At 33.9% G+C, this 25,308-nt stretch overlaps 1 protein-coding gene across 1 annotated transcript in view; it reads right to left on the bottom strand.

Moving 5' to 3' along the window:
* The window catches only part of LOC148280613 (insulin-like receptor), a 226,023-nt gene that overhangs the window by 33,730 nt on the left and 166,985 nt on the right, over positions 1–25,308 (bottom strand). Inside the window, exon 3 of the mRNA XM_088228122.1 lies at positions 699–991. Within this exon, the coding sequence (XP_088084248.1) occupies positions 699–991 (293 nt within the window). The remainder of the gene's footprint in view (positions 1–698; positions 992–25,308) is intronic.

Consider the following 25,308-nt stretch of genomic DNA (forward strand, 5'->3'; position numbering starts at 1 on the left):
GCTGTTTGCACCGCTATGACGGCCGTCCTGCAAACGGCGGTATCGAAATTTGACGTTCTGCTCACAACGTTATCTAGGAAACCAGCGCCATTGGTTTGTACAGCCAACGTTGGACGCTAGATGACAGCACCGCTCTCTTAGGAAACCATAGCTTTAGAAAGAAAAACTAAGATGAATTGACGATTTTGTAAGTGGTGTAAGGCCCAGAAAAGCGCCCATTATAATGTAAACAAAAAGGAAGTCAATAGGAAAATATCACATACTACGAATACCGATAAAAATATTTTTAATAGATTTAGAAAAATTAATTGTATTTTCAAAAACAATCTGAATATTGTGGACAAATTTTTTCATACATAACTTTAAAAAATAAATTATTAAAAAAGATGTCTACAAAAACGCATTATGTTTGGCCTTGATAATTGTGACGTCAAGATTCGTGACGATGTTCTAATTAAATTTAAACGGTCACGAGTAAAGTTCAAAATTTACCCGAATCGTGACGTATTAGTGGCGTGGCCAATGCAATGGACACTTTTCGCAGGAATTTAAAATAATAAATTAAAAATTATTTTTTATGCTTCTAATAAGTAGTAAAAAAAATATATTTTACTTGACAGTATTTCATAGACCCTTATTAATTAAAAATTATAAAATATAAAAAATATATATTTTACTATTGTGGATTTAATGTTTACCTCCATATTCATCATCTCGTATAGAATGAAAGCGTAGTTGTTGAAAAGCTTGTGTCCTCGGATAACCGCCAAGTTGGGGAAGAGCTTAGATAGGGTCCGTAGACCATTGACCCTGTACATCATGAGGTAACCGGTGATCTCGCGGAGTTCGGGGAAGCTGAGGTTGGAGCTCTGCAGGTTGGTCTCGTTGAAGCGGTCAAACAGGAGGATCTGCAGGAAGCCCTCGATGACGCGGCAGCCCGATAGTACCTTGAACATCTGCGGGCTGTTTCGGATGTCCATACTCGTGCATACTGGAAACAAATAACGCAATGGTCAAATCAATCGAAATTAAAACAAGGATAATCATAAACATACGATTTATGACAGATGAAGGATACAGAATATAAAGGATGAATGTCAAAATTGAAGTTTTTAAATATAACGTTTTTAAGTTTTCAAACCTCTTGCACATCAAAATAAATAATATAAAGCAACCTGCTAAATGTAAATAGCCTATACTCTTTTATATAATCTTAAATTATATTATTTTTTATTAAATTATCGCTTTATTTCCAGAATCCTTTTTTTTCTTGTTTAATTATGTTAAAAAGTAGAGCCTTAATTTTTTTTAATAAATAAAGATCATGTAAACTTATATCCTATACCCTTCAAATCTTAAACGCGGTGTATAAAAAATAAATGCATAATATTCTTATGTCAACTGTGGAGCAAAAAAAAAGCTTTTTATTTTCTTGTACCTCATCGTTTCAAAAATACATAAGGGGCCTTTACTCATAAAGTTACGCCTAGGTATAGTGGTAGAATACGGATGTGGATACCATCCTCAAAGTGGTAGAATAAGGATGGCAATACCATCCTTATTCTACCACTATGCCAAGGCGTAACTTTAAACCAGGTTTATAAGTAAGGCCCGGTATGATTTTATTCAACATTGGACCTTGTATTTTTCTAGTTATCATGCTCAAAATATAAATATTATGTTCATAAATTAAAATAATTACGCATGAAAAATTACTATCCTCATAAAAACCATTCTTGAAAAACGATGTTTAACATTTACCCTCGATATGTGGACGTTATAAAAGAAAAACATTAAACACAGTTAAGGTTAAAAACTAGTTTATGATATTTGTTCATCTGTAAAATACTATCTAATTGGTCAAAAGAGGCATTTTGAAAGGTTTTAACTCTTTGAATCACAGTGGTACAAAAAACGTACCACATATTTAATGTTTTAAAAAAATATAATAACCGTGGTAAATATTAATTACAACATTGATAATACAATATAGATATTACATTTTCGCTAACACAGGTCATTGTCTCCGACTGATTTAAATACTTGATTACTTCCGAACTGGCATGGTGGTAGTCAAATTTATACCACCAGGAAAAGCGTTTTCCAATGAGGAAGTTCAGTGGTTTTTTTCAAATTTTTTATTTGTTAATAGACTGTTAAACTAATTCAAAAATTTTTTTTTTAATTTTTACAGATCGTATTATCGGCGCTACGATTTTTTAAAGTTTTGTATTTCTGAAACAACTCCGCGTTTGACGTCAGAGGTTCATTTCCGCTTATTCTCATTCAGTTCTTCCTATTGGTCCGGAAGCGACAAGCAGACCGGAAATCTTCTATAGCTCTCAGATCATAGGTTGATTCACATGAACCAGTGACGTCATTTAAAGTAGTGCGTTTTTATCAAAATATTTTTTATTATTTTTTCTGTACATTTTCAAGAAACTTTGCAGTACAATTTAATGCACTAATTTTTACCCCGCGTAAGAAAACATTTTTTGTATCCAATTTCCCGTAGGGCTGAAGTTCCTCATTGTTTACATATTTTTAGCACTAAATAATCCAATAAATCATAGTCATTTATTTTTTATTATCATAAAAAGTTGTAAATAAAAGAGTTGAGCGACATTTCAGTTGATTTGCTTTGTAGCAATTTCTTTCAACCATTTATAGAGTTATGTTTGTAATTAAACGAAGAACTAATGGGAAAATGAGAAGTGACGATTAGTCGTTTCGTAACAGAGTTATTCGTTCGAATAAAATAATTCTCTTTTAAATATGAACTTTACTAACGATTGATATACAAGATACGAGTATTCTTCCCGCAAAGCACTCAAAGAACCATAGTGTTTTGAATCCGTTGGAAGTGAATGACAGCAGAATACAGGAATGTGAGGCATGTGCCGGACACAAAAAGTAACGATTGATTACGTAGCAACCTATAAATACAGCTGTTCTAGGAACCCCACACCCGCATGCTAATAGGATCTGATCTACACTAGATGATGACGCGTGACGCGTGACGCGTGAGATGTGTTTGAACTGTGAACCAGATGTACATTTTTATAATTATTATACATTAAGTATGAAAAAAAACTCACATGTATATTGCAGAGCTGTAAACCTTTCAGAGTTAGTGAGTCCACTTTACGGCGAAAAATACCACCCCAACCTAACTTATCTCATTAACCGCGTACGTATTTTCGAATAAGAAATAAATTTATAATAATAATTTCTAAACCTGTTAATATACCACATCAATACGAAATTTGTTATTTTTATTAGTCTATATAGACATACACGGAGGGCAGCTATGTTCCATATGTACCAAATTTTATTAAAATTTGAGATGTTCAGAGCCCCAATTACAATACAGCCGTACAATCCCTAAACCGCCGCCGCCACACGGTGGTTGGGAAGTCAAATCTGACGAGGCTCACAAATTTTCAATATATATATTTTTTTATATTAAAAAACATGTTTACAAATGTCCAGACCTCCATAAAATAATCAAAGAATTTACTTGGCAACATTATTTATCCGTAGGGGCGGTACCAAAGTTGCCTTAAAATTCACGATCTTTTCTGTGTTGTTTCAGTCGTATTCGCTTACCCGAGTTCATATCGCCTTTTTATTAAAAGTTTATAAAAAAACATCTCAATTTTAATATGGATATGTCAATTGAAGGTATGTTATTTATGATTAAGAAATCAATTTTACAATAATTAAAAACAGTGATTCATTCAAATCAGAAGTACGATTTTTAGAGTTAAAAAAAATAGTTCGTAAAGTTTGCCTCCACCTGCGATTATTTTTCTCTGCAAAGTATATAAATTTAAAAAATATTAAAAACAGTTGCTACCATGCGCCACTGCGGTTAATATTTCTTATTTTCCTTTCAGACTACTCAATCTCTAGAAGGATTTTGTTTGAGGTTTGGCGCTCTAGTTTTAGAAGTGTTTCAAGGAACCAAAAAACAAAAACACGTGTACTAATGTATCGAAAAACAAATTTTTCTATTTTGTTATAAGTCCAAGGTGGACACAAAGCAAAAGAATGCTTACTCGATTTAATAAAAATAAATCTGAGGAGCTACATGAATCTATTTCGTTTTCCGATTTTTGGAACCAGAGACGTCAACACCTTTAAATAAAAACATAAAGGAATTTTCTATTTGCACACAGAAGAAAGAGGTTACATATGACATTTAAGGGGGAAAAAAAAGTATGTTGGTGTCATAAAAAAAAGACAAAACCACCAGCTGAACATTTAAAACATGTTGACCTAAGTATAAGCTACTTGTTGGGTAAAAAAATCTTACGAAAAGTCACATTTCTTGAACACACAAGCGATTTCTAGCCAGATTTGGCGTTCCAACCACTGCGCGCCGTAACTCTAAAAGGGACAATTTTTTTTTATTTCATCATAAGACTATGATTATGATGATTGATTGTGAGAAAAAAGTCCGTAATGTAAGTCATTTTAAAAAATAATAAAATGTTTTCAAATTAGCATCAGTTACCGCAAATAAAAAAATGACAAAAACTAGTTTAAATCCAGTGTTAAATCTTGATACATTAAAAAAAACTACTTTTAGTAATTATTGCGGCCTAAAAAGCAGTATTTCATAAGTTTTACTGCGTTTTACTTAGTTTTCGTAGAAAACTGATAACAGATACTTCTTTTGAGTACAAGCAAATTGAATTAAGACACACATTCATTTAAAAAAACAAACGTATTTTATCAAATAATAATGCAATTAAAAAAAAAACAGGTGGCGCTTCTTTTTACAAACAATATTCAACATAATCAAACTAAAAATATTTTTTCAAAACCGCATTTTAGTTAGTATTTTAAGCATTTATGGGCTAAAAACGCGATGTTACTACATGAGTAAGTATTCAATTTACAACCTTCCAGTTGTAGCGACAAGAGTTGGATACACTCATAGTTAATTAAATGCTGATTACGAATCGATAAATAATTCAAAACCGACAAAATGTGAGTTGCAGCGGCTTAGGTTCTGCACGGGAGAATATAATTTATATTTAGCTGTAAAGTCAAATCTAATTTTCCGCTCAAAAATAGGTATATATTTCGCACCCCCAGAAGTATACTATCGTAAGTCTAAATTTGGCTGTTCTAAGTGCAGTTTAAAAGTTCTTTTTCGTGGGAGTAACAAACTTAAGTATTCTTCAATTAATTATTCATTTCAATTAATCGAGTAAAATGCACTGAAGTAATTATAATGCTACCAGTATTATCATATTTTAACAGTCAAGAGAGCAAATACCACAAAAATACAAAGCATTATTATGTCAATGCACATGCACATTTATTTATTTAGGGCAGATAAAACTTTTTTATTTTTACATTAAGGTACGAGCATCAATAAATTTTACAAAGATTGATCTTGCTCTCCTGCGATATGGCTGATTTAGACATAACACAGTGTACTTGTGGGGGTGCGATTCGAAGTATCTTCATCGCTTACCTGTAGTATGAACCCCCAATATAAAATGCTTAACAAAAAAAAACAAATAATGTTACTTGAATAATTCTTACGAAAGCAAAAAAAACACGAAATAATTATGGGTTCCGTGTCTCTTGGCTCAAAGCTCTCGGTTAGGGGTATGTTGGGTGCGGGCGGCTAAATACAATCACCTCATTGAGCCGCCCACGCCCGCGCTCGCGCCTCAAGCACGCCGCCCGGCGCCCCTTACCACCGCCCAGAGGGGCACTTGTAAATAATACGCTCCCCTCGTAAACGGTGTTATTCTTTTATGCTGGCGTTGGCTCATCGACACCTCACAAGTGGATAGATAGTACGTGATTAAGTTTATAGGGGTCTATAATTATATTATATGCTAGTTTTAGAATATATAAAAAGTTAAAACAATAATACTATCTACTTGATAAACCCGTTAATGCTTTGCTATTTCTAGATTTGATTACATACTCGTGTTTATATATATTAAATGAACACAATCGAATGTTTGATATCAACTATTGTATTTAGTTCAAATAAGTTACATACATGATTATTTTTGTATTTCGGATTACATAAATTGTGAGGATATGCGGTGACAGGGAATTTCGATAAATAGGTATCGATACGTACCGATACAGAACATTTCATTTTGATGCTCTATTTTAAAAAAATAACAAAATCGGTTCAGTTTTGAGGTGCGGAAAATGGGATAGCGAAACGTCGTTTTGTAAATTTTAGTTAGGCATAAAAGGTCCGAAATGCAGTCGTCTTTTTCACATAGCATCGAGGAGGCATCTTCAAGACTGTGACAGGAAAACAATGTTTAAATACCTATTTATCGAAATTCCCTGTCACGCATATCCTCACAATTTATGTAATCCGAAATACAAAAATAATCATGTACATAACTTATTTTGACTAAATACAATATCAAACTTTCAATTGTGTTCATTTTATATATATATGCACGAGTATGTAATCAAATCTAGAAATAACAAAGCATTGACGGGTTCAGCTCGTATATTATAAACCTAAAGTTAATCGGCAATAGTTTATGTATATTATGACATCAATGAAAATAAAATAATAAAGGTTATTATTAATATTGAAAGCATTAACTTTGTGGTCAAACATTTTACTCAATGTTGTTAAATATTTGTATAAAACCACTTTTCTATGTCTACCGGTTTCGAGACCCACCCGTCTCTTCGTCAGGACACCAATCAAACCAATATTCAAAACCACAAGGGTAAATTAGGCGGAAGTATAATGAAAACATTTTAAAGGTTTTTATTACGTAAGGGTAAGTAATTCGTGTTTTAACATATGCGTACGGATCGGAGGTCCGAAGTTCGAACCCCATTATGTCACAGGTTGGTTCCGATTTCCTATAGTGAATTTTTTACAACTCGTTAAAAATGCCCCCCAAAATTAAAATATTTGCGTAAATCATAAGAACCCATTGAGTCGCATCGAAACGTATTTTGTCTACGTGGTTGCATCAAAACACGTTTTGTCCATAAATATTTATTAATTATTTCTTAAAATTCATGTTAGTTCAAATTTCTGTTTAATTCTATATTTTTTCTACGCTATTTCGAGTATTATATAGATATAAACGTTTTTCATATAGCCTAAATAATAAAATATCAGTTTTTTTTTCAGTTTTAAAGGAAAAGGACTATTGTGTAATGTGGAAAAAATACGATTTGATGTGTCGCTCCTCATATACTCGTAAACTTACAGGAAAGCAAGGATACAAAACTAGGCATTGACATAACATGTCTACATAATATGTGTGTATTTCTAAACATAATAGACACTCTAACACAAATATATATATATATATATATATATATATATATATATATATATACATATACATGACCAGAGATCTATTTTTTAAAACTACCTTTCTTCTTAATCGATTTTTAATACTTCCGTGTACTACAACTCTGATTTCTGCAATCTTCGCACATACAGCGTACACCGGATTTAACACATCCACAACTTTAGGGCAGGTTATAATTTTAGAATAAAGACTGGTGCTGGTGTTTCCGTAGAATAGACGGGTGCCAGAGAATTGTCAATTTTTCTCCATCCCCATTCTGCCAGCTTGTAAAAATAAAAGTGCGACGGGAATGTTGACGTAATGCCATCAATAACGAAATGATAATGATTTAATAAAGCTCTATCGACTGATCGTTGCGGCACATCGTCAAAAATATCTTACAGTGATAATTCCTTTATTTTTATCATGAGCCCGTTTTCTTCAAATAACGCCATCGGCACTATAGAGAGTTCATAAACAAAACAAGAATGTTCTATTGTCATCTGACCGAACCACATCAATACTTTTCTGATCAATTAAAGTGAATAAATCATATGTTATAATTTTTTGGAACTCATCCTCTTTCATTTACTCTTTCGGAGATTCTATGTCCTGTATATCAGCGGTTCCCATTTATTTTTTTGGCTATAGAAACCCTAATTGATCTAGCTTTTTTCGCGTAACCCCACCTTGACAATAAAAAAGCAAATTGACAAAAACGATGTTTTTAAGAGAGTAAGTTTGTAAGAATTTTACAAATTAATATTTTTAATTGTAAATAGTTCATTATTGATTCAAAGAAAAAAATCCTTAATGAAATCTAAAAGTATGCTAGATTATAAAGCGAAAAAAAAGGTCGATCTTTTCTCAAAATAACTTTATCAAACTTCAAGAACCAATTATTCTTAATTGTTTTGCATAATAATTGAGTTTCTAGTATTTTCATTTGTTTTTGACAATTAAGCTTTTTTTTTTCATTATAAATTGTATTTTTCTTTAACCCCTGTTTAAATAAATAAAACGACCGCGCCAACCATATAGGACCTCACGTCGCCGCCGATTTTTTGATCGGCGCACACGTCTACTACGTAGTTATAAAGCTGAAGGAGTCGCTATCCAAGTCCAAGGGCACAAGAGACACCTTCATAAGTACCTTTCCTATTTACTAGAATGGAAATGTTTGCAAACAGTAATATAATAAGGTCGATGTTGTTATTGTCAACATAAAATACGAGATATCCTTACGGCATACTTACACTTACGCGGTGCGTTGGCTATTGGACGTGACAGCAAGTAAATACTGCACTAATGGTTGGTAAATATAAATAGTCAATTTCGAAGGAAACCTAACAATGTTAACGCACCAACGTGAACTACATGATGGAATGTAGGTAATTAAAAATTGTGTATATTATTAGAACACAGAATATGACATAATATCATCTGTTTGTCGGCGACTAACAGATAATCATCATCTGAATATAAGAACAATATCGTATACAACATTCTAAACCGAGACAAGGACAGTCGAGACTAATAAACCGGGGACTGAAATTATACAATAAACTACCAGATGAAACTAAACAAAAGACAAAAGATATTTAAAATATTTTTATTAACAAAATAATGTTTTTTTTAAAAATCATGCCCCTATCCGCACCCGGTGGCGCATAGGGAACTGCATTGATATACCAATGCGGCGTATAATGGTCACATGAAGGTAAAGTGATCAGTCTTGCGGTTTAATTACCAGTCCGAGACTAATGAAATATTGCGGTGTTTACCGGTTTGCGGAATTTTAAATCACCTTTTAAATCAATATTTCCTGAGAAGGAACCAAACTCGGGACATCGATTATGGTAGGCGAAGGCGCCAATCACTATAGTACGAGGCGGGCTTGCTTCCAGTCTATTTCATTTTCCAAGATGATGAAAGGAACGATCGATTCAAAACCGCTCGTCGAGGATTCTAATCGATAGGCCAGAAATTGCTGGAAGCATTTCATATCGAGTCCCTGTCCGTAGAACTCGTCATTCTGTACTTTTCGACATTCCGAGCTCACAGACTAATTATATGAAGAATAGCACTCTTTGAAGAATACAGACTACCTATTATGACAGTTTTAGTGACAACGACATATTACACTGTAAATATTAAAGTTTTATCAGATCTGTTAGACATTTTGAATCCTGCTTAACTTACAACTTTTACTTCATACATCTACTACCTGTATCTAATGGATTATTGTTGGTTGTGATTTTTTTTTTAGTACTAAATTAAAGTTCATGGAAGCAGAGCGAGAGAGGAGGATGGTAGAGTTGGAACTACATATACCATTTCTTCCCCCTTTTGTGTACTTTTTATTTAATTTTTATATTTCTTTTATTTAGTATTGAATTTTTTCCCCCTCTCCTTCTGTATTCATAATAAATTAATGTGAAATCTGTACTTGCTCTTACTTTTTTTAATTATTTTCTTGTAGCTTGATTTTGTTGAAAAGACTGTATGATTTCCATAATAAATAAATAAATAATAACGGTTTTAGCTATTTTACTTCACAAAATCAACTGATGGATGAATTGAAGAAATATAGATGTTAAAAATTAGACAAAATGGTGAATGTTAAATAGTGCGTATAGTGATATAAACAAGTTAACGATAATACCTAAGCGCTTATACTTTCATATTTCTTTTTACAAAAGTATATACTAAGTAAACAATGGGTTACACAACAATCATCCAACCTTGTCACAAATATTCCTCTAAATCATGAAACTTAGCATTGTACTGCATAATTATAAATTATTCATCATCAATAAATACATTTTGTCCCGGCATCGAAGTCGCAATGACTTGAGGAATTAATGCAGGGAACAAGAGTAAATCTTACAGGGTTAGAAATAGTACAGGTAATAAAAATAATAAATTACAACAGGGCGCTAAATGCGGTGATCTCAAGTAAAACGTAAGGTCTATTTGAGGTTATCAATCGATAGTCCGGTTTTTCTGAAATGAGTTTTCTGTGTTTTTTCTTGGAAAATGAAATATTTGCGTAAATAACTCACTCAAAAACATTAAAAAATTGTAAACAAGTTGGGGTAGAGTGACCACAACTCCATTTTCTTTATCAACCTAGATATGCCCAATGACATATATATTTATAATATACTAAAAAATTCCCACAACCTGCCAATCAATTGAGTATGTAGTAGCATCTTATATGCCCATTTTCCTATATGTAGTACGGCCTGTTTTTCAGGCAAAATAAACAATATATAAAAAACCGAAAATGTAGTTTTGTTTTATTTGCAGATTTATAAATGGAAAACCAAAATTTTTAAAAAATCACCGAGGAAGGAATAGGCATATCTGGGTTAAGCATTATTTTATAGTGGTCCACACCTAAAATTCCCTTCCTTTCTCAACAATACTAGGATACAGATACCCGGGATAGCCAGGAAACAAAATCAACTTATTAAATAAATCTTTATGTTATAATCAAGGTCAATAATCCTCAACTCATAAAAAAAATCTCTACAACTGTTACGATATTTTTGTAGCTTTAACTAAATATGTGTTTATTAATGCGATGTATTAGTTGAGATTATAATATTATTTATCATTATTCGAGTAAGTCCGTTGCCCTTTAAAACAAGAATGACGTGATGAATTGGTTTTTGATTTTGTACTGTTCGCTGTTCGCATTCTATGAACGATGAAATCACGCTTGATGACGGATTAGCAATTCTTGGGAGAGAAAACCATTAAGAAACGAAAACATACATGTGTATAAATAAAGTTATTAATATAGTCTACTACACTGACGTACCTAAATATAATAAATAGACGTTATTTTCTTGCTAAATGCAAATATTGTGTTACCCTCAACAATAAAAAAGCAGTAATAGCAAATCATAATACACATGCAATCATTCGTGTAAGAAAGATATATACATATTTCCTTAGTTCATATTTATTTCTGTGTAACCCGTTACCATAGAAACAACACTACTGGCAGCTGTCAAAATTTTGAAAACGAGCTTAATCTACTCATCTTATCTACTCATTTCTACTCATTTCATAAATTGGATTGTATTTACGAATGAAACTATACATCTGTTCTGGTGTTTGATAATAACTACATAATATGGAGCTACCACGTAAAAAATCATAAAAAATATTCAAGTTACAAAGAACTTTACGAATGATGTGAATTTATAAAAATCGCTATTTACCTACGTAAGTACACTTGAATTAAAAATGCAATAAAAAAATGCCTTCTTTCTCAAAAAACATAGTATTATAGTGTAGACGTTATTTTTTGTTAGATTACTCTCTGCACATAAGGGATCGATCGACGTGAAATCTAATAAAACGACTACCTACGTAAGAAATCAAAGACAGAGGATTATTTTGCTGAATATTTCAATTGTACAATAATTCAAATTTAAGCCGTCAAACATCTTATCGAGAAATGAAATACGTCAACAGTTTATTAAGAAATTAAGAAATTAAGAAATTCAGAAATCAATACTATTTTAGTTAGATTTGTCGAACATGGACAAATAATATTAATTTATTTATTTACTATCGAAGTAAATATTGTTCAAGCCAGTTCCAATTTCCAATAAATCGGTATAGGTGCTAGCGATTGTTGTGGTACAATAATTAGGTCAATTTGAATAGACCAAATGAAATCCAAAGTATGCCAAGGCTCCGATTCCGGAGATCTCATTATCTAGTTTCACACTATTTGTCGTGTATTATTTTCTCACAGTAACCCAGAATAGAGAACAATATTATTTCCAGCGGCCACTTGTGCAAATATTCATACAACGCGTACTTCATTAACCAAAGTGAGTTGAGTAGGTGCTAGGTAGTAGGTGCTTAGAACATATCTGATGGCTACTGTCCACTGTCCACTGTCCACTGTCCACTGTCCACTGTCCACTGTCTACTGACACTGGCTCTCACTGCGACAATACAACACTTCCAGTACCAGCACGTAAGTTGAATGGAAGAAAATTGAGTATAATTTGATTTATATACGGCTACGATCACAATTATTGTGAAAGTATTTAAGATTTAGGTTCAGGTACATATTCAAACATTTTACGCGTACATTTCCATTCCAAAAGATGTGCCTTATACTTGTGAGCCCCAACGAAAAAGTTCAGTGCTACGGGAAATTGGATATAAAAAACGTTTTCTTGCACGCGGTAAAAATTAGTGCGTTTAATTGTACGGCGAAGTATCTCAAAAATATATGAAAAAATAATACAAATAAACTACTTTTATCATCACAGGTTCGGGTGAGCGTGTTTAGAATATCCAATCAGTTATGTGTTGTGATAGATTTCCGGTTTCCAGGTAACCATGTTTAGAGTGTTGTGAGGTTTATACTCGTATATACGTTTATGATTCATATCATCAATTGTAGTGCTTTCACACTTATAGATTACGCAGAGAGGGAAAAGTCTAGGGTGCGGAAAACTCACCGACGTGAACTCGTGACGTCACAGGCGGAGTAATTTCAAAATTTCAAAACATTAAAAAATCATAGCAATTTGTTTTTTCGCTTAATACATTATTTATTTTTTACTTTTATATTTAAACATAAGGAACTTCAAAGGTCATCGAATTTATCTAATTGCATTATATTTATGTTATATACCTACAGCGTTGCAAAAGCTTCATTTAACTTAAATCTAACCTTTTTACTGGTTAGGTGAAGCAAAAGTCACAATACAAAGAGCAGTGTACATTTACAAAAAGATACGCAAATAACACATTATGTTGATTGTCTAAAGAGTAACATAAAAAAAACAACTTTTCAAATAAAAAGCAACGATATTGCAAAAAAAATGTAACTAACCTCCATAACCACTAAACACAAACACTAATAATGATTACTAATTCCAAGTATGTAATTACTAATACGGTCCTCGGTAATACGGTGGCCTCGATCAGACTGGAACGTGTAGTTTTTATACATTTTGTAGATTTAATTATGGTTTCATTAGCATTGAAGCACGTGTCGCTTTGGAGCTATTTTTATAGCATTAAGTGAATGAAAAAAGAATAGCAGAATGCATAATTTACTTAGAAATATCTATATAAATACGAGGATACTTAATTAATTACATAGCCAAATCCGGTAAATAGGTGAAAGTAAGCAAACAAACCGAGAGCAGGAAGAGAGGATAGAACGCCACATCACCTATCTTTGCATACAGACCTCGCTTCCTCTACATTCACACCTTGCTTCCTCTACATTCACACATCTACTACTTTTAACTACAGTGTGGATATATGTTAAGGATATTCCATCTTTCCTGCATTCTGCTTCAAGATTAAGGCGCTGTAAACAGAAAAATGGGCACTGAAATAACAGATGTTTGATACTCTGTGAAGAAATATCACCATTCCTTAATTTAAACATATATAAATAACTTCTCATAGCTCCGTGTCCGGTAAAAATTTAGGTCGTTTCAAAAGTACTTTGGTGATGATGACGGAAGTTTGCTGCATCAGCCAGCGTTGGGAAAAACATTTTAGTGATTTTACCTGCAGAAGAAGCGCGGTAATGATCCTCCCAACGCTGCTGCGTATTTTGTTTTATACAGCGTTTAGCAAAGCTAAGGGGAAATTTTGAGAAGAAAGGTGCCGTTCTTTTATAAGTTGCGGCTCTTGCTCGTTCATCCGCTCTCATTTCCTACGATACCAGCATGTCCTCTTATTCAGCATATTTGAATGATCATCCCTCTTTTTTTTAGATGCTTAATTTTACTCTGAATATCTACAATTAATGGATTTACAGACCGAGTATCAGTTATAGCTTGAACGCCTGAACGACAATCTGATAATATTTTTGCAATAACCCATCTCTCTGGTGGTTTTTTAATAACCATTCGAGAGCAATTTCATGATGTCATGTCTTTGTTTATATATTTATTTATAGAAACATACAGTCATACATGTAATGATTAAATTACACAATAAATATAAGGTTGAAAGACAGACCAGCGAAGCTTCTAAATAATAATCACATATATATTAAACAATCCTTTGAGTGTATGTGCGTCTGAATTTCCTCCCTAGGAGTTATTTAGACGTAAATTTGTTGCAACAAAGAGGGAAAACATTTTTGAGAGGGGAATATGGAAGTCTAAGCATTTACAGGGCTTATGACCTGTCATCGGCTAGTTTAAGTGGCCACTTTACACACTGTGTAACATTCACCATTCTACCCATGTTTAAACATCCGCATTTCCTCGACTCTTCCATCTGTTGACTTTTGTGAAGTAAAATGCCTTTTTAGGTCTCCCGCGTTTTCTGCATCTATCGACATTCGCACCATAAATCCTTTTAACCGTTCTTTCGCTGTCCGTGTCCGAAGTCCAAACCGACGCCGCACTGTTACGCGCACAGAAATGTTGTCAAGAAAAGCTTTAGCGAATAGTAACATAAACAATATAAACTACCCAACTGGTATTTTGTTTAAAAAATAACTAATTGTCTATCCAAGTAGCCACGAAGAATAATAACAACAAAAAGAAAACATTGGTAACGCGCAAAACTGCGATAAAATGATTCACCGGAAATCACTGGGAGCCTTTTATAAGACAAGTGTTAATATACCTATACACAATAACAGGAAGGCGATAAAAAACAGGATAACAACTTCGTAACAATATGGGTTGACTGGTGGTTTGGGCTGACACGCTGACAGTCCTCTACCTAACCTACCTGTGGACAGTACGAAGTGAAAACATTGTGAAAAAACATTGTAAAAAACAAAATAAAAGACGTAGTAAAAGACTTTTATAAAAGACAGTAAAACAAATAGTAAAAAAATGTAGTAAAATACGTAGTAAAAAACATAGTTAAAAATCTTAGTGAAACACGATAAAAACAAAGCCAAAAAAAAAAACAAATTTAAATACGTAATAAATAACACAGTAAAAAAAAAAACGTAGGAAAAGACGTTTTATGAAAGACAGTAAAAAACAATAAAAAACGTTGTAAAATACGTAGAAAAAAACATCCTAAAAATGCTGTAAAAGACTTATTAAAAAAACATAGTATATTGAAAACAGTGAAAAATGTATTAAAATAAGTATTAAAAAAACATAGTAAAAAAACGTTTTAAGAAACATAATAAAAAGAAAACAGTTTGAAATGCAGTAAAATACATAGTAAAAAACATAGTAAAAAACGTAGTAAATGGTGTAATTAAATACTTAGTAAAAATAGTAAAAACCGTAGTAAAAGACGTATTAAAATATAGTAAAAAGAAAACAGTAGTAAATGTAGTAAAAGACGTAGTAAAACACATAAAAAACAAAGCAAAAAAGAGAATAAAAAGCGAATTGAATGCGTAATAAAATACATATTATATATGTGAATCATAGCAAAAACGTAGTAAAAGACGTATTAAAAAACCTAATAAAACCGGTAAAAATAGAAAAATCATTGAGTGGTATTATACAATTATTTACTTACATTAATGCTTTTAATGCACAAAGTTAATGCTTCAAATATTTATTATACAATATAACGTTATTTATAAAAAAAAAAATTTTTTATGTTAACTAAATGTATTAACACATTTTTAAACAATCAAACTTTAAAAACAATCTCAGCCCTATAAATACTTTTTTTTATTTTGTATTATAATTTTTAAAATACCTATACATATTTTGATTTCACTGCACAATTTATTTATTACTGGCGATTTAATGCTGGCGATGTTTGCTCTTCCATGTCGTAGTTTTTTATTGTTTTGCTGTTCTTTCGAATTCATTTTATTGGTAGAAAATTATGTACGAGTCGCTCGAAAGGCCAGGCGGTAAGATCAAATTTGTTTGGTCTTAGCGCGCGACCGTACAAAGGTAGGTTATTTGCTGCTCGCTAGCTAGGCACGAGGAACCGGCCGTTACGAGCGATCAGAAATGTATGGTAAAAACGCTCGCTTTTGGGCCTCGAACATTCATTTGTTGCGCCTGCCACAGGCCTCCCACTATGGCCATGAGTGGCGTTTTTCATACGTTTTCGTAAGTTTGAAATTTCGAGCCCGCTGTCGCTACCGCGCTAGGCCTCTACCCTGGCCACAGCCTAAGAGTTAAATACATTTAATAAATAATATGTAAGTAATTAGCGTCAAGCTATAAAAACATCGTTAATATCTCAATAATTGAATATGGAAACAAATATTTAATAGCGTATTTTTAGCAGTTACATTCATCAAACATTTGTCTCTCATCGCATAAAAAAGACATAAAAATTAATTCTGTCGCACGGCTGCCGGTCCCCGGAAGGTGTAAGTATCCTTTGCACGTCAACCGGACGCTCGCAACATACATTTTAAAGGATTGCGCGTTGTTGTTTCAAGTATCAAACAGTAAAAAAATATCGTAATAATATTATTTGTAGAAAACCTCCGACGCATTTTAACGACCCTAAAAAAGAAAATCTACTTATTATTATTTATATCTGTGATACTGACGAATAGCAAAGACAATGTATGGCAAAGCACGCACAGTCAGTTTCAAAGGTCGATACTGATGAACAGTTGACAGCATGGCCTGTTGCTTTTCGATCCTCTTCGGGCGGATAGTTTATGGGTTTTGTGCCGCAGCATCGGTCACATCTCGGAATACGTGGGGCCCGGCACGTAGCCCTCCAAACTGAGAAATGCGTTTATTGAAGAGGCGAGAAAACATATTCAAAAACTGACGGTGTTAATCGAGAGACATACGGCCCTCGCTACTGATTCTCGGTACAAATAACAAACGATTGGACCACGCGCGTTCTGCTAAATATTCCTCGCCGATTTAGGCTCAATGGAAAAGTCGAGAATCCGCGTCATCGTCGACTGCGCCAAGTCCCGTCCTCGGCCTCGGTGTGGGAGACCGGAGAAGACACGTGTAACGTAAATGAAATGCCTTATTAATTGCCTTGTTTATGGAATCGTATAGCGTTCAAAACAAGTGAGCGTGCGGCAAACAGTTTTAGCCATTCCTTCGTCACTTCGGGGAGGGGGCGACGCTACTTGTTGACGCGACGGTCATTCATCCTGCTCGAGATTAGGCGAAGGCTCGCGGCTCGCGGCTCGCGGCTCGCGGCTCGCGGCTCGCGGCTCGCGGCTCGCGGCTCGCGGCTCGCGACTCGCGGCTCGCGGCTATGGATACAAGATACGAGTGCGAACTGCGGCCGACGCCCGGTACCCATACCTAAACGTCCCAAACCCATGGTAGGATGGTAGTAGCCGGTAGCCGCGAGAACACGAGGACGGCAAGACGCGAGGCAGTCTGCAGCTATGTTAGCCGGATTCAGTAAACGCGAGTGCTGTATTGTTATGATTTATTATTATAAAAAACCGTCAGGTTATTCGGTAAGTGCTATTTTAATCATCGCATTACACTCAACTGAGAATAAGGCGACGGTTAAAATGGTAAGCATTTTACATTAACAAATAAAAAGACCAACATAATTATACATTTCGTATACCCTTATTGGAACAGTGGGCCCTCGACTTTCGCACATAATTGGTTCCTGAAAATGTGTGCAAATATTGAATGTTAGAAAGTCGAGGGATGTAAAAAAAATCATCAAAAAATGTATTTAAAAATATTTATTTATCAATATTCATAATGCAGACGTGTTTTAGTGCTTTCTGGTGTTTTTTTTATAAGTTTTTCAAAAATTGGTTGAATGCGACCCTTTTTATCTTGATAAAGAGTTTATAACCTGCTGCATCTTTCTCAATCGCCCTACGTACTTTAATATGATAGTATATGTTATCCATTGGAATCACATGCTTCCATGATAATAAAAAAATGACAAGACGGATGGAGGCTTCATTCATATTTTTGACTGTCAAAGTCTTGCCAATTTTATCAGCGTCTTCTTCCTCAATTTCATTGTGTATGTATTTCATTTGCCAGTTATTAAGTACTCCATTAAGTATTCTTTTGACAGAGGCAGTGAGTGAGATTCAATCAACTCATTATCATCTTCTATCGACTCGCTAGCAAATTCGTGTTGGGTCAGGGCATTAGTAATTTGCAATGGATTCCTAAACACATATATATATATAACCTAAAATATAGAGCAACGACCGTTGAAGCAAGTCAATATTTTATATTGAATAAAATACATTATATTCTGCAAGACTAACAGTTTTGCACATAAAACATTAGTCTACATAAGAGCAACGTCCTGCAGTAACATAAGAGTTGGAGACATGAAGAACAGAGGAAAGTGGCCTATAAAGAGACCACAGGTCGTGGTAACGCCCAGTCAGCCCAAGCAAGTCAGTTTAAAGATTCAACCCAACCATGTCAGCTCAACGCAGTCACTCAGTTCCAATATGTAGTCCAAGTGCAGTCAGTTTAACTCATTATCGCCATTACTCTCGTGTTCCGTAAAAGTTCCGTATATTTATTCGCCATGTAATAAATACGCATTAAACATCAACCTCGTGTCTTCTGTCAATCTCCAACAGGGGTAGGAGCTCCACAACTTAAATCCTACATAATTAAAACCAAGAGTGAGAAGAACTAAACAATGAAAATACAAACTACGCTCGTATTTGGAAAACACTGAAAATGCGTCGAGTAAGGAAAATACTGACAGGCGCCGTGCCGTGGCACAGTTGGTTAGACGGCTAACTGTAAAACTGGCGTCACGGGTTCGATTTCCGTCAGTTGCAAGAAAGATTTTTTCTCAATTGGTCTGGTGTTGTGGTGTATTTTTCATAACCTCCTTCTATATCCTCTCTTTCCCGCCTGCTGACAAGCCTCTAGATAGAGGCTTGGCGGGTTAATTATTAAAAAAAATAAAAACATACGTCCAATCGGTGTAAAGTATATTAAGCGCAAATTCAATTGAAAAACAACATCCAGGCAATAGGTAATCGCTGTAAATAAAATGAGCTAATGTGAAAAGATCTTCCAGCCTCTTACCAACTTGGAAGGTTTAAGGTATTTGAATAGTTAGAACACTTACATATTGTGAAGGGGGTCGAAGCACCCACCCAAGCTTCCTAATCCACCGCCAAATAAGTCAAGTAAAACATGAAACCAGCCTAAATTTTACTAAAATATACCCTTTCCACTTCATGTGAACAGCGCACAAGACGAAGCTTCAAATAAAACATTCTTTTCTAATTAAACATTTTTATTTGTTGTAAAACCTCACTCTAAATTCATATTAGAGAAGTTTTAAAAATATACAATATGGAATATACGCATTAACGGAGTTTTGAAATACACAATATGGATTACAATAATTATACAAGAATTTAATGTTCCAGAAAGCGATTGAAAGAATATTAATACAATTGTTAATCGAATTGACTTTCTACCCTGCTAAAAATTACATTGGGCAATTGAACGATTACACAAAACACGTTACCCGAGTTATGTGCCAATTTACAGGGTACGAATCCATATAAATTATTCTATAATTTTAATTTTCAAATTATTATTCAGACATAAGAAAAACCTTCGTTGGATACAATCATACAATCTCTGATACCATTATTAATCTATAATCATACAAAGTGAATTCACTTATTAAAAATACAATATAAAGTTAAATGAATGTTTTTGTTTGTACGAAAAATTCCCACCCCCAAAACTACATCACAGAATCTAATATTTTCAGGAAAAAAAAAGGTTTTAGCTGTGAATTCAAAATTGATCGGTTGAAATATTATTTTAAAATATGTTGTACAATGACTGTCCCTAAATGAGTTATTGCGAAAACTCAATGGAAATCTAAAATAAAATCTTGTATAATATATACCTTGTACATTTTTAAGTGTTCACACTTATGTGCACTGATTATATTTTTTAATGTTTTATTTTTAATTCAAAAAAGATATTTGCGATCTTATGATTTAACAATTACCTTAATATTTTCAAAGAGCTGTAAATAAGTCACAATTAGAAAACGGGGATCAAGTTGAAGTAGAGGGAGTTTGAACCTCGGACCTCTGATTCGTGAGTCCGCAACACTAGCTAAGGGACCAAAACACGATTAAATTTGTTTGATTTTGTAGTATTAGCTACTAATGCTATTAGCACTTGGCTATGTATTTTTGTGCAACTGAAGGTGTATAGTGGGATTTGCATGTTAGTGTAATTAGTGCCCTGACGAAGAGACTGATACGCCTAGAAACCGATAGACATAGAAAAGTCCGTAAGTGGTTATATACAATTATAAACATACGTTCAACAAAATGTTTGACCGTAAAGTAAATGCTTTAAATGTGAATATTTTTTTGTATTTGATTCCACAAAGTGCTAATTTAAATTGCCAAATTAGCAATGAAAACAATAATATACACGCTTACATGAAATATAATACTATGGCTATTCGATGCTTTTAGTTTTATTTTAATTATTAAACAAAAAAAACACAAAAAAATGGCAGCCGAAACCTCCGTAACTAATTATATTCGTACAATAATGGCGCTGCCAATTAACTGCACAACGTATTCCGAGTTCCGAGTAGCGGTACCCGGTGTGAAAAATGCCCGCTTATATTTTGCACTCCCTTTAATGGTCCACCCTGTTGTTAAGGAGGAATTAAATAATAATAATAATCGTTAAAACTACGGTCTGTAATTGGACATGCAGTAAGTATAAAAGGGAGCCGGTATCATTTAATTTTTGAAACAAGCGCCCTCGAAGGACGCAGACGGACGGGTGGCGAAGCTTGAAAGAATTGCGCGCCAAAAGGTTGCCGACCCCCCCGAGGCAGCGGGGGCGTGGAGCCGAGTCACAGACGGCTGAGACGGCAGACGGCAGACAAGCCCGCAGACACGCTCTCGCAGGAGGGGCCTTAGTGCAGGAATCACCAAACTTTATATTGAGAAGAGACGAATACTAAGGACATTTTAACACGTTCATAGTGCTGCCACAAATTTACAATAAATTACAGTTAAATTTACAATCAAAATATTATATACCCTCTTACAGCTCCTCCGAATTTTCATATCGTAATCATAATTTTAATCGTGATTTTAATAAAGATACAGGAGTTAAAATCTTACATACAAATAATAAAGCATAAAAAGTCAATAAAATGGAAATATTTCACATTAGGAAGGTTTTGAAACATAATGTCCCTGTAATCAATAATCAAATAAACTTTCAATAAATATAGCCCATTATACGATGATCCATTGTTATAATCCTTTGTAATAATCATCCTGTATCTAATAAACTGATGCTCATCCTTTCTTCCCCTCCCGCTTTATTCAACCATTTCTCCCACAACTTCCATCATTTTCATTAATTATAATCGGCGCATGTTAGTGTTACCTACTAAAAGCATGCGGTTTCAAATCAACACGTTGCACGTTGGTTCAATATTTTTGTGCAACAACTATCATGGATGTGTATGGTGGGCTTCGCGTAGGTTCAAATGTGCCTATAATAGGTAGAACCAAGAATCGGAAACCGGAAATATATCAAAACACACAATTTATTGGTTATTCTAAACAGCTGTTCACTAGAACTTGTGACGTTTTATAGTTTATTTTTTATCAAAACGTATTTTCATTGTTTCATTCATTTTCGAGGAACTTCGCCGTACAAATAAATGCTCTAATTTTTACCGCGTGTAAAAAAGCATTATCCAATTTCCCGTAGCACTGACTTCCTCATTTTATAAAGGTACAGCAGGTTGCGGAGTGAAGGTAAAGGTGGGATCTATATATCTATTAATTATATCTTATTATTAGAGTGGAGATTAATCGGCCTCATGGTGTACTAGGTAGTGGGTTTGAGCCAAAAATATAAATCAATCCACCATACGTATTTTTATCGTGCCGTGTGGATTTTACAATCGTCTGCAATGGGCCTATAGCTCGCGAGTCGCGGTCTATCGATCAGTGTTGTAGTTGAATAGAGCAGACAGGTTATTTTATTCAGAACTCAAGCACTGGCGCTGGCGCTGGCCGCGGATTACTGTTCATTTATCATAATCAGCTCGCGGTGGTGCATAAGGCACTGCATGAGTACTCTGCATTACATGTTATCTGATTTAAAAAAAGGCCTTTGATACAGTCAACCCTCGACTACGAGTCGGACTTATCCCCACTCGATTTCCTTTTTCAGGATTTTTACATGAGTAGCCATCGAATCGAAAACACTCGTCCAGAGTACCGGTTCTATTTCACACATACCTGTATTCCGCTGATAGAAAACAAATATCTATTTCAATATTCACGAACTGAAATAATAATTTAACTTTGTTTTAGCAAAATGTTGTACTTCTGCCAGTTTCTTCTTAAATATTAATATTTTTACTATGGCCTTGGAAATGACAAATGATTTTATTTAAATAATTTGAAAGCAAAAGAAGCTGGAACTCAGTGTGGAAAAGGGGCGATAGAAGACAAATTGCTCAAAAAATTCTGAATATGATCATGAAGAGATTAAAAATCGTTACTATTTTTCTAGGCTTAGCATGGGGAACGACCATAATACATTATTTTACCGTTGAAAGTATTAAGTTTTTTCGTTATATGAAAAAACTGAGAAGATACGTCGGTAAAAATTGACCATCAACGGTAAATGCATTCATTATCGGTCCGCTAGTGCCACAGCCGGCTAACGAAACCGGGACCAACAGCCAGTACTGGCTACAACTTACTGTTATATCGGAGCTTTACTGAACCCGAAAGCGTCTGACACAATTAAATAATTTAGTGGTGTAAAATTAACTGAATGAAACGAATTCAGGTGTCACACCAAACCCAAATATTGTTGTACATTAAAGAAAAAACTTAAAAGAATTAAAAATTACTCTCCTGCAAATACAGGTCCTTCAAGTAGTGTAGTTTTGCCTGTTTGCCGATTGCAGATTCAATTTAACGCGAATTAAGTCATTAAATCTCAAATCGTTTAAAATAAATAAGTATAGGTACACTAGTACATACTCCATGGCAAAGGTTCACAAATCAATGAGAATAAAGAGATCAAAGAGAGAACAGTAAATCAACCGAGAAATATAACTATCGCCAGAATCCTAAATCATAGTAACCGTCGAGTTAATTAGGTCGGCAGCAGTACACCGACAGGCAATCTTTTACTCGGAGTACTGTCAATCCAATACATTGTAAAGAATAATATCCGCGATGGAGAGCTGTCCAGGCTTTCGATTACAATGAGACGGTAAGAGATTTACCGATGTTTGTCGATATCGCACCTGAGCGATAATAGTGACACAAGTCCAAAATTGACATTTTTGAGTTAGGTATGTATGCCGAAGTGCTCCTGAATGTATTTTGCATCCGCATAATAATTCATAGCATGATTCTTAAAAATATTTGTGTGGACATAACAGCCAGAGTGTCAACCGTACATTATATGACTATGCCCGTTGGAAGGGCTACCTCTACGAGTATGTTAAACAATATTACTTTAGAAATGGATATTTTTCACGTCTCTGGGGAAGTTTTCCAATACGAGATTATTTTTTAACACACAGTAAAACTTTTGACTATCCAGATTAATGGGTGCAAGATTTCATTGCTTTTGAAATAATACAGCGAACTGGATTCCCATTAAAAAGTTACTTAAACATTAACACATTACAACAGAGATGAAGAACATTTTAGAGAAGTTAATATAGAAGTCTAGTCATCTTTTTTTTATTTATTTAATGCACAAAATACACAATTTTATCATAGACACAATTATATGTTTTTTTATGTCCCGACTTGTTGGAAAATTCCGTGTTCAGTCGGGACTCTCTACAGGGCTTATGGTATCATTGGCTGGTCAAATAAAGGTTTCAGTCTTTAACTTCACAAATATCAGCAGGTGAAAGAATGGAAGGAATATAGATGTTCCAATATGGGCAGAATGGTGAATGTTACACAGTGTGTAAAGTGACCACTTCAACCAGCCAACGACAGATCATAAGCCCTGTAGATGCCTAGACTTATGTATTACCTTCTCTAAAATGTTCTTCATATCTGATGTAATGTGTTAATATTAACAGCTCCCCAGAGAGTTGAATCCAGTCCTTATCTACAAATATTTGGACAAACTCAAAATATTGTTATTTAAACATGTCCAGCAAAGTTAAATGTACAATTAAACTTTAATTAAAAACGTCTTTAGGATATTTGGCAATCCGGATGTATGGAGTTCGGATAAACGGAGTTCTACTGTATTCTCAAGACTAGTATGTATACCTACGTATTATTTGACCTGATTTCATTATATTGACTTTTTTATTATGTATATATGTAAGAATTGAGATTTAATATTTTGTAATGTACACATACGTAAATAAAGAAAATTTTAATTTATATTTTTACTCGTATTTGAGAAACAAGAATGGCACATTGATTACTATGGCATTGTAATTTCTGAAAATATTTATGAAATAACAATGCCATAAAACTGAAGGGAGTGAAGTTGCGCCTCTGTTTTTGCGAATAACCGTTAGTTTATAACTGACCTTCTGTAAAAATGGGCCTTACTCATAAACTCGGGGTAAAGTTGCGCCTAAGTATAGGGGTATAATTCGAACGGAAATACCATCCTTATTCTACCACTATAATAAGGATGGTATTCCCATCCGAATTATACCACTATACTTAGTGTAACTTTATGCCAAGTTTATGAGTAAGGCCCAATGAGTTTATTTACTTAGCACTATTATTCCCGAGGCGCGATAATGGTTCAATATCGGTTTAAAATTCTAATTTAGTTACCGAAGAAATAACAATATTTAAATACATAATGTACATCATTTTCTCTCTTAATACGAACATATTGCAGTACTAAATCGATAGCAAGGTTGTGCGATTATTATTGTATTTTTATTAATTTTATTGATAGCTTTGTGTTCCTTTTTTAAAACATTCTGACATGACAGAGTCGAGTTGATCGTATACACAATTATCGATAATATTTTCCGTGTCTTCATTATACGCGTCCAGGAAAGTAGAAGACAG

The sequence above is a fragment of the Micrasema longulum genome, unplaced genomic scaffold (assembly GCF_059751315.1).
Source record: "Micrasema longulum isolate JH-2025_06_02 unplaced genomic scaffold, ASM5975131v1 h1tg000561l, whole genome shotgun sequence".
NCBI classification, from domain to species: Eukaryota; Metazoa; Arthropoda; class Insecta; order Trichoptera; family Brachycentridae; genus Micrasema; species Micrasema longulum.